The 12017-nt window shown below is 31.1% G+C and overlaps 2 protein-coding genes across 5 annotated transcripts in view; both read left to right on the top strand.

Annotated features, from left to right (window-relative positions):
• Positions 1 to 8514, top strand: part of LOC140444673 (uncharacterized) — a 73968-nt gene extending 65454 nt beyond the window's left edge. Inside the window, exon 8 of the mRNA XM_072536435.1 lies at positions 4627 to 8514. Within this exon, the coding sequence (XP_072392536.1) occupies positions 4627 to 5634 (1008 nt within the window). The 3' untranslated portion in view covers positions 5635 to 8514. The remainder of the gene's footprint in view (positions 1 to 4626) is intronic.
• Positions 8515 to 11124: 2610 nt separating this feature from the next.
• The window catches only part of ERR (estrogen-related receptor), a 109877-nt gene continuing 108984 nt past the window's right edge, over positions 11125 to 12017 (top strand). The window contains exon 1 of one of the 4 annotated variants that reach the window (XM_072535769.1): positions 11125 to 11358. Coding sequence is in view for 1 of the 4 variants with exons in the window: in XM_072535767.1 (XP_072391868.1) it covers positions 11344 to 11358 (15 nt within the window). In the remaining 3 variants the exon portion in view is untranslated. Of the gene's footprint in view, positions 11359 to 11547; positions 11570 to 12017 lie in introns of those variants that run through there. The other 3 variants (XM_072535771.1, XM_072535767.1, XM_072535773.1) reach the window with 3 other exon arrangements.

Genomic DNA, 12017 nt, shown 5'->3' with positions numbered 1-12017 from the left:
TCTTTTTTTGGTCGGAATAAAGAAATCTTTTCGGAATCTAATGCTTCATTGAAAGTTGTAATAGAAAGTGGTTTGATAGATTTTGTTTTACACCAGTCATCAACATAAAATTTGTATAAATTTGTTTTAGATTGCCACTTAATGAGATTCCATTTTAGGCATTGAATCTATAAAACTTTTTAGCGCTGACCGCTCCTGTTCAAATGGCTTACTTTTTTCGTTTCTTTCTGTTTTTCCTCTGTTTTCTTTAGCTTCTTTTGATTTCTTGTTCCATTCTAATATGGTCATTCTACCAATTGAGAGAAAGAAAGAACTCTATGAAAGAAATACTCACGTTTCAGTATTTTACACCAACGAACGCTATTTTGAATTAATAAATTTGGTAAAATATGGCTATAACCTTACTATTGCACTAACTTCTGTCTGTACGGCATTGATTTACCATAACAACTGACTAAGTAACAGCGGACTTGTCAGAATTACACTTTACGTTTTTGGCGACAATATAAAGCATAATTTCGTGCGACCAAATTGTACTTAAATATAAATAAAACGGAGTTATCAGATTTCACTACATAATGAGAAATGTTATCTACATTATGACTAAGCAAAAATCACAAAAGGTCCAAAAAGTGGACTTAGCAGATTTACACTCTTAACCGACGATATATAAAATAATATTCGTTAATGTGAAATTTGTAATAAACAATTTGCTTGCAAAAGTAATATAATTGTCTATGTGAAAGTTTACTGTCAAAAGAAGTTATTTTAGGAAGCCCTGACAAAAATAGTAATTTAAAATGTGCATAGCAACTTACAATAGAGACATTCAAACAACTGAGTCACATACCCCTGATAGCAACCTGGTGCAACAGAGAAGTCCAGAAGTCTATCTCCTCCACCGAAATATTCTATGAACTGTTTCTATCAACACAGAGATGATCTTCAAGAATTTTTGAAGCGCTGGTCCCCAGTCAGTTAATTTCTAGACAGTTCATTCTCATTATATAAGCCAGTGGGGGTGGGCTTTTAATATTAGTATTGGTTATTCTTCACATTAGTGCAAATTCTTCTAAGTGATAATTATTAATGTAAATTATTAATTATTGTAATATTTGTAATTTAGTGAGTTTTTGAGTTAAATAAAGTTAGTTAAATCACATTATGCTTAACTTAATTTCTGAACCCACATAGATAAAAGATATAGATATGTCATTTGTCCACCCCCTCTCTTCCAGTAATACAAACCGTTAATTTTTTAAATGGGGAATAGACCATGTGTGGCACATCATTAGATACATATTTCGCTGGAGGATTCAGGCATCCGCGATTATTTCATATTAACTCTATTGTGAAAAAGTATCAGTTTATTGAAAGTGCTACGCCTCTTTAAAAACAAATGTAACACCTATGCTTTACTAGTATTAATTTCAATTTTTTTTCTTGTCACAACAAAAACGACATTCAAACAAAATTGGCAACACTAATAGGAAACTTGTTGTTGTTTCTCTTAAGGAATATTATAGAATAGAAGTTAAATCTGAATTAGACGAATATCACTTTGAAAGCAGTGATAGACAGGAATTTCTATTAGATACATATTCTTCATGTAAAGTTGAAAACTATAAATTAGAAGAAGTCACTAATGAAACTAAGGTTGAAATAAATAAAGAACTAGAAAGATATAGCCTAAGTATCTATATATATATATATATATATATATATATATATATATATATATATATATATATATATATATATATATATATATATATATATATATTGAAAAATCAGAAAAATGTGTTCAAGATTTTCCGTTAATTCCATATCTACAGGGTGAGTCATGAGGAACTTTACATACTTCTACCATATGTAGAGTCCCTCAGGGAGCATATCATGTGGCCACTAAAAAATGTCAACTCCTCTTCTTTATTAATTAACAGGGTGATTTGTGTAATTGACCATTTATTTCATTTTACTGTAGTGTTTATACGGCTCATTTGATTTTTTTTATTTTTGCATGATACACTACACTACTATCAAGCATTCGACTGGCTTTGGAAAAATTAATTTAGGGATTCTTATTAAATATTACACCCTGTATAAATTTTTTTAAAAATGCAATAAGTGATTTTCAAACTACATAAATAGCCAATGAAAACGACATATGCGACAATGTTGTCGCACTTTTAGTAAATTTTTAGTGAACGATCAAATCTTACCAAAAATAGAACAACCATCATGAAGTATCAAATTATAAGGTATTAATTTAAACAAATGTTATAAATTTCAAACATTTTAATTAAAATGAGTTCCTACAACATAATCTAATACGTAGAAAATTAACATCTTTACTGTCACTTTGTATTATCTCTACGATAGAATCAATTGTTTTTCAATTTTAAATTTTTACTCATAGATCGTATTGGGGCATTATTTTCGATAAATAATAAATTAAATTGATTAAAAAGTCAAACCTCTTGTATGTGTTAGTTTTTGTTGATTGTAAATGATTAAAATTTTATGTCAAATAATAATACATTGCATCAACTGTACTAAATAAAAATAAATCTAAAAAAGTTTAAAATGAAGGTTGGCGTTGACCGTTTGACGTTTCTTGATATTTTATACCCATTGTCATTATTGCCATTATTAATTGTTATTTATGTGTACAAGAATACATATTTCTTCTGTCATATCTACGTTAAGTACATTGTGTTAGTTTTGGTAGAGCTTTTGTTACTTTCGTTCAAAATGCCACATCAGTTTTCGACCACAGAATATGTAGACATAATATTTGTTTATGGATTCTGTAATGGGAATGGTAGGGCTGCTAGTAGAGAATATCGCAGGAGATTTCCTAATCGTCGAACTCCCAGTCATCCAACATTTGGGTCAGTTTTTAATTATTTGCGAGAAAATGGCACTTTTCCTAGTGGAACAACAGAGCGACATGTAGATGAAGCGCAGGAAGATGACATTATGGACGCCGTTACTATGAACCCTACAATAAGCACTAGACAAGTAAGTCGAGAACTCAATGTTACTCAATCAAAAGTAAGTAGAGTCTTACAAAAAAATAATCTATACCCATATCACATTCAAATGGTTCAGCGACTACATGCTGGAGATGAGATCGATAGGTTGGAATTTTGTAGATGGATTAACAATAATCGACCAACGTTATACAGGACACTATTTACAGATGAAGCCCAATTTACCAGAGACGGGATAAATAATTCACATGTGTGGGCAGAAGAAAATCCACATGCTATTCGAGAACGTCGTTCTCAGTTAAGGTTTTCGGTTAACGTGTGGATTGGTGTCATAAATAACCAATTAGTAGGTCCTCACTTTTTTGATGGACCTTTAACAGGGCAGGTCTATTTGAACTTTCTACAAAATATTTTGCCGAATTTGCTTGCCAACGCGAACGTTGCTATCCGAGGGATGTATTTTCAGCATGATGGGGCTCCCCCACACTTTTTACTGGCAGTGAGACAACATCTCAATAATGTTTATGGCAACAGGTGGATAGGACGTGCAGGTCCTATTTCGTGGCCTTCAAGATCCCCTGATTTCAATCCCGTTGATTACCATATTTGGGGACGATTGAAGCAACTAGTTTACGCAGTGAATATTAATAACCGACAACAATTAATTGATAGAATTATACATTGTTGTAATACTATTAGAAACGATCCCCAGAGTATCCTTAATTCAATACGTCAATTAACAATTCGGCAACAAAAATGTGTACAGGCTGCAGGGTTTCATTTCGAAAATCTATTTTGAATTATTTTTATTTTGTTACCATTATTGTATCTTTTCCAGTTCTAATTTATGGGTTTATCATAACTATGTACATATTTTTAGTTTTTTTTTTAATTGTTCTTCGTTATTGTTAGTAGTTACTGTTTTTTGTTGTGCAGTGACTCAGTTTATCATTTCAATTAAAATGTTTGAAATTTATAACATTTGTTTAAATTAATTACCTTATAATTTGATACTTCATTATGGTTGTTCTATTTTTGGTAAGATTTGATCGTTCACTAAAAATTTAATAAAAGTGCGATAACATTGTCGCATATGTCGTTTTCATTGGGTATTTATGTAGTTTGAAAATCACTTATTGCATTTTAAAAAAAATATATATACAGGGTGTAATATTTAATATGAATCCCTAAATTAATTTTTCCAAAGCCAGTCCTGGAATTTTTTAGTTTAGCTAATACCAGTCGAATGCTTGATAGTAGTGTACTGTATCATGCAAAAATTTAAAAAATCAAATGAGCCGTATAAACACTACAGTAAAATGAAATAAATAGTCAATTACACAAATCACCCTGTTAATTAATAAAGAAGAGGAGTTGACATTTTTTAGTGGCCACATGATATGCTCCCTGAGGGACTCTACATATGGTAGAAGTATGTAAAGTTCCTCATGACTCACCCTGTATATTTATGAAACCAGTCATTTCAGTTTTATTAATTTTTAACGAAAATAATAGGTAAAACGAGGTATATTTCTATAACTTCGTTGATTTCTCCCATTTTTTCATATTCAGTACTTAATACCTGGATAATTTTTCCTTGCAGTAATATAGATTTTTTTAAATTTTAGATGCTCAGCAAGAAATTGAAGAATTAGGTGATCTTAAAGTGGATTTAAAGCTTCACACTGAAAAAAGACCATGCAAGTGTGAAATTTGCTATAAACAGTTTTCAAACAAATGTTTTTTAAATAAACATAAGATAGTTCATACTAGTGACATATTTTATAAATGTGATATTTGTGATGAGCAGTTTCTTAAAAAAGATAATTTAGATGTACATGTCAAGGTTCATATTGGTAAAAAAACTTATAAATGTGAAATTTGTGGTAAGCAATTTATTTACAAAAGTACTTTAAATATTCATATGAGAGTTCACACTGGTCAAAAACCTTATAAATGTGAATTTTGCTCTAAAAAGTTTACTCAACAAAGTAGTTTAAATTATCATATTAGAGTTCACACTGGAGCATATAATTATGAATATAATTGTGAAATTTGTGATAAGCAGTTTCTTAAAAAAGGTAATTTAGATGCACATATAAAAGTTCACACTGGTGAAAAAACTTATAAATGTGAAATTTGTGATAAGCAATTTATTCAGAAAAGTACTTTAAATGCTCATATGAGAGTTCACACTGGCCAAAAACCTTATAAATGTGAAATTTGTAGTAAGCGATTTATCCAAAAAACTGCTTTTAATGGTCATATGAGAATTCATACTGGAGAAAGACCTTACAAGTGTGAAATTTGTTTTAAGAAGTATGCTTACAAGAATAATTTAAAAGATCATATGAAACATCACAGTGGAGAAGGACTTTACAAGTGTGAAATCTGTGGTAAGGAATTCATTCAAAAATTTAATTTATATTCACATGAGAGAGTTCACACTGGAGAAAAACTTTATAAATGTGAAATTTGCAATAAGCAATTTATTTATAAGAGTTCTTTAACTCTTCATATGAGAGTTCATACTGGGGAAAAACCTTATAAATGTGACATTTGCTTTAAGAAATTTACACATAAATGTACTTTAAATAAACATAATATAAAAGTTCACGCTCGGGAAACACCTTTATAAGTGTGAAATTGCTTACAAAAATAAACTAAAATACCATATGAAACATAGGGAATACATAGGGAAGAATAATGTTGCAAGAGTGAAATTTGTGGTAATCAGTTTGTTCAAAAAGGTCGTTTATATTTATGATACTACACCCATGTCGTCGGTCAATACGAGTATGATCTTCGCTCCCCGAGCAGCTACTTATGTATGGTATGATTTTCGGATACATTTTTCGCATGGCGTTTCTAATACCACGTTAAATATTTCCCTCCTATTTACTTGTGCAAAGGAATTAACACACATTCGCCTTAACTCAGTTGGTTTCTTAGACATAATCAGCTCAACCATTGCATTCCACAGTTTTAGACAATTTAATCATAATTCTCTTTGAAATCTATAAAGATCTGATGTATGTATTGAATATACTCCAAATACTTTTCAAGCATTTGTCTAAAAGTAAATATTTGATGAACAGGCCTAAAGCCTGTATCAGTAGTCACCGACTATATCTTTGGTGTATCGTATTAATCTTTTTAGCAATACCGAAATTAGTATTTTATACTGCCCACTATTCTTATACTTTCTGTCACCAATCTATACAAAAATAAACATTTATTCACACCATTAGAACGTACCTATAGGTAAAGGAAACAGTTCCATCCATCCAATGGCACTACAGCCCAAATCGAGCCCTGGCCTCCTTCAGCAGGCTTCTCCAATCATTTCGATTTACCGCTGTTGAACGCGTTCCCAGGCAGTTCCTGGCATCCTCATCGACTTCGTCTTTTCATCTCTTTTTAGGTCTTCCAACAGGTCTTTTTCCCTGCATTCTTGCATTTAGTAATTTTCTGGGGATTCTACTCTCATGCATGCGAACCACGTGTCCTGCCCACCGTAATCTCTGCAGTTTAGTGTATTGTGCTAGAGTCAGTTCGCTATATTGCTCGTATATTTCTCTATTATGCCTAATTCGCCAGTTGTTGTTTTCACTTATTGGGTCCAGTATCCTACGTAATATTTTTATTTTAAACACATCTAATGCATTGGCAGATTTCTGTGTGACCACCCATGTTTTACAACCATAACTTACTATGGGCCTGATTATTGTTTTGTAGACCCGTAGTTTTGTTTTCCGGTGTACGTCTCGCGATTTGAATATGTGGCTCATCGCGAAATAGGCTTTATTTGCCAGCATAAGATGCTATTTATTTCCGGTTCTTCTTTATTGCTTGCGACCAGATTCATTCCTAGGTATGTGAATCTATTCACATGTTCTATATCGTCAATAAAGTGTTGTTGCGCCAGTGTATTTTATCTGGTTTGTATGAGTAGTTTTGTTTTATTTGTATTTATTGCTAGCCCTACTGCTTCTGCACTCTGTTTCAACTAAACGTAGGTTTCTTCAACTGCATTCACTGTTCTGCTCATGTTTATATCATCTGCGTATGCTGCTAATTGGGTAGATTTGTTTGTAAGTATGTTATAATTACATATTTAAGAACAAGATTAAAGAGCGTTTGGGCCAGTCCGTCGCCTTGTTTCAGTCCTTGCGTTATCGTAAACGCAACAGTGATCTGTCCCTGAATACATACCTGGGCTTCTGTTTCTGTCATTTTCACTAGTCGTATTAATTTTGATGGTATGTCAAATTTTTCCAATATATTAGGTAGAATTGTTCTATTTATTGAATCATAGGCTTGTTTAAAATCTACAAAGAGATTGTAAACGTTCATGTCATATTCCTATGCTTTGGCTAGTATTTGTTTAACTGTAAGTAGTTGGTCAATGGTAGATCTATTTTGCCTAAACCCTGCTTGATATTTCCCGATGATTTTTTCCGTGAGAGGTTGGAGTCTTCGATTAATGATTTTTGTGAGTATTTTGTACCCAGAACAAAGTAAAGAGATGCCTTTATAATTCTTATACAACAGTTTGTCTCCTTTTTTATGAATAAGGCAGATTATGATTTTCTTCCATTTTTTTTACTTTTTCTTTTTATACGTTTCCTTTTTATACTTTCAAAAGTATAGAAAGAAAACAGTTGGAAAACGAAATTTTGAGTATTTACAAATGTTCTGCGTTCTGCAAGGTATCTATACGTCCGGAGCAGCCGATGGATTTTTTTATTAATAATATTAATTTTCGCATGGTCTAGAAATTGTTCAGGTTAACTAAATAATGGAAAAATTGTATTTATTCTTTAGTTTATTTTGTTATTAAATAAAAGGTTCGTTTAAACAACAAGGAAGTTTATTTCTCATAATAGGTAACATGTAAAAGAAAAGGAAAGTAAAGGAAAATACTGTTATTATTTTAAAAATACAAAATGTAACTTAAACTCAAATATCTGATTCTTAAAAATAATATTTAAATATTTTTCCGTCGACCGTCCATTTATGATCAATTTTAACACCCTCAAAATCATTGATTAATGACCCCTATTAATGAACGATTTTATTATAGGCAACACAACATACTCGTGCATTGCTTGCATAAATTAATTAAACGCTCTGTGATTGGCAGTGACCTGTGGTGTAAGCAACCAAACATATACCTATTTATATTCCCACTAAAAAATTAATTTAAAATGAAGTAGCCGCTGTTAGTACTATCTGTCATTGTATGTCATTATTTACTTTATTGTTTAAAATTCTGTGTATTTGAAAAATCAAAGGATGGATATTGACGAAGAGTTTAATTTAACTACACCAGAATTTCTTCTTCTATCACAGAATTTACAGAGGTCCAAGAAGACTTAAATATAAATTTGTCAAAATGCTATACAGCACATAATCATTTATCAATATCTTCCTTTAATTTCAGTAATTGCACCATTTCGAATATTAATGTTTACTATAATAAAACTACCACTAAGGAAACTTTGAATAAAGTCAATGAAAGCTAAAAAAATTGTTTATCGTTAAGTAAATAAATATTTAAACTAAGATATCTTTATTTCTGAAAAGTTCGGTCGACGGAAGTTTTGTAACGAACTCGTGAATTAAAATGGCGATTAACAATTTCGAACATTATATCTCAATTGTTAATCGCCCTTATTAATACACTTGTTGGTTAAATAACTATTAATAATGCTTGCAAGTATGGTATCTTTCAAAACAAATTAAAAGACAAAGTGGTACGTTTCATAGGCTACACATATAACGAGTATCACTTTGTTTGCCATGCTTAGTACATACAATACATTTTCTCTGAGCTGATTTCTTATTGCCTGTTGCTAAAATGAAAATAATAAGTGCACAGTAAAAATAAACAACACCCATTCCGATCATTTCAGAACAGAGGCAGGTGTCAGGCAGGGATGCATAATCTCGCCAACTCTGTTTAATATCTACAGCGAACACATTATGCGAAAGGTACCAGACGGATGGAAGGGACTTGAGATATGCAGATGACACTTTAATAATCGCGGCAAATCAAGAAGAAATGGAAGACATAATGCGACGTCTGGAGGAAAAAAGCAAAACATATGGACTACAGCTAAATATAAGTAAGACAAAGATCATGATAGTAGACAGAGCTCGGAATAATCTTCAATACATTAAAGAAAATGAGATACGTAGAAGGTTGACTATTGCTAGAACAGCTATGATGAAGCTGGTAGCAATTTGGAAAACTTCTAGCCCAACTTCATTATATGCCGTCTGCTACCGAAGGTTACAGTACCTACCACAAAACATACCTACCACAGTAAAAGAACTTCACCTCTACAGTGACGGCTGTGGTGGCCAAAATAAAAACAATGTTTTCTCTCACTCTTTCTTGCCATGCGATCGGGACTTTGGCTTGGTAAAACGCAAACTCAATCGCATGGATAAGTTGTATACACCAATGGAAGGTTGTGAAGCAATCTGTAGTTCTGCAAAGAGGCAGAAATTTACTGTACAAATGGTCAGAACTAATGAAGTTTTGGATTTTAAAAATTGGTGGTCCAAATATTACAAAAAGACGTGCCTTTCTGTTTAAACTTTCACTAAATCTATTTAACGTCCACAAAAGGAGTCATTCACAGTTTCCAGTTTTATGGAGTACATACAGTAGTATCAAAGAATATAGATAAGCGTCTATATTCTTTGGTAGTAGCTACAATCATACAAAAAAGGGCTTGTTGAAGCATTGAAGTTTATCGATGGAGCAATAACCAGTTCTTTTGTTCTAAAAAGTCAGAACACCGAAAATGTTCAAAAGATATCTAGGTATCTTCCTGAAAATTATCAAGAATTTTATGAGGAAATAATTGGTTGGCCAACCACTGAAGTGAAAAGTACTGTGAGTATCTTGTAAAAAACTGCTCAATGTTTGTTTTTTTAGGTTGAAAATAGTTCATTTGTTAATGACTGATAAAAAAGTTTGTCAATAAACGTTTCTTTTTTAATGCGGACAAATACGGCAAAAAGTAATAGTTTAGACATATTTTTTGTTAATTAATTCCTGAAAAGATATGTCAGACGAATAGAGTAAAAAATAAAATATGTATTAACTAAAATCAATATACATACAATATTATTATCAAAATTATAATAAATAATTAATTTTTCAGGAAAAATCACAAATTTTTTGTTTGTTTTAAATATAAACATTTTTTTTTAATTTTCTCAAAACTTCATTCTTGTAACTTATATCCTTTAATAAATAAGCGATTCAAGTATTCTGGAGTTTTGGACAGCAATTATAGAAGACAAAAGATCGAATGAATTTTAATAAAAATATTATGTTTAAAATATCGTACAACTGTACTATTCAAATATATAACGTGTTATATTTCATGTTCATACAAGTGATAAAGTTTACCTCTGTAACCACTAATTTACCCACACACTATCCTAGTATTAATTATTAACTATAAAAAATGTACTTACCTTATTGCACTGATAATACTAATAATTAAAGAGATAATGTAAGGCCACCAACTATTTGTAAACGTCTCGAAGTCGCTCATTAAACTGTCCATAATTTGATTTAATTTTATAAAATGTCCAAACAAGCCTTAAATTTTATTCACTACATCAGTCACAGAAAGGAAATATGTAGTAAGCCCTTCTATATTTTAAATATAATTTGATTGTAAATAAGCGGAAGTTCTATTTGAATAAAATGAAATCATTCTTTGAAGGCTTCTATCATAAACGTCAATAAGATTAGTTTAGTCAACGGTAGATGTCACTCTCAGTAATATTTGATTTTGAAATACATACATAAAACAATAATAGTGGCACTATCCATTAAAAAATTAAACTAAATCATTAAATGCATCTAAATATTAAAATCATAATGATGACTATCTTATGCTTGCATAAACTCTGTATTACTGGTTACTAAAGATGAGATTTTGCCATCTATTTGTTTAAATATCTACTACAAGCTAAATAATTGTATTAAACATTGACTATTGTCTTACTATTAAAACTCAAGTATTGTGTGATCTGAAATTATTTTTTTATTTCTAGCATTCTATCTATATTCAACTAAAAAACCATCCCTGCTGAGTGCTGGTAAGTGTCATCTGTCTGGTCTAAACGTCATTCGCAGTTCTCTACTTCTCTATCATATCGTATAGCATCTGATATGTGATGTCGTGATGTCATAATTAACAAAATGGTAGAGTGTGTCTTGAATCTGATTTGAGATTTCGATTTTATTTAGTGCTTGTGTTAGGTTAGTGTTTGGTTTCCATAATATGAGGATTTACTAATTCGAAGTTCCAAAATGATTAGAAGCGGGGTAAGTTTTTTTACTATCAATGCTTTTAGTTATCAAAATTTCTGTTTAAACAAATTCGGCCTACTTCGATAATCGCGTATTAGTTCAAGGGTTTATTTTGCGATAATTTTCACTAATAGCCATCAACCGCGTCGGCATAGGTCTGATAAGTTTGATCAAAGTGTAGCCTCACAAACTTGTGATGTAATTGGCAAATTGAACTAAAGATAAGGTAATTATTTATTTGCATAATCTTCACAACATGGAATAATTCGCGTCAGTAGAAGGGGGCACGTGAAACGATTTAGTATGTAATTGCTGTATGTATAGATATATATCTGTGCCTATTCATTATAATGATGTACTCTGTAGCTCTGCTTTATAAAACGGCCTTGACATTGAACTGGGAATACTTGATTATGTTTATAGAAGCTCTTTAATATTCCCATTATTAAGTTTCAAGGTGGACAGCATGTTTACACTTACACATACTTGGTCCATAGGTATTAAAATAGAAATACCTACAGTACCTAAATGCTAGAAATTATAGTAATCAAAACAGATATACTTTTAGGTATTCATCCCACTATAATATTGAAATAATGAGTAGGAAATATTAAAAATACAGTTTATTAACAGTAACATAAAACAATAATTGGCCATTAAAAGCATACAATAAA

This window comes from Diabrotica undecimpunctata, chromosome 6, assembly GCF_040954645.1.
Source record: "Diabrotica undecimpunctata isolate CICGRU chromosome 6, icDiaUnde3, whole genome shotgun sequence".
NCBI lineage: Eukaryota > Metazoa > Arthropoda > Insecta > Coleoptera > Chrysomelidae > Diabrotica > Diabrotica undecimpunctata.
The sequence above is the reverse complement of the archived record's forward strand: the minus strand, read 5'-3'. Positions and strand labels throughout refer to the sequence as shown.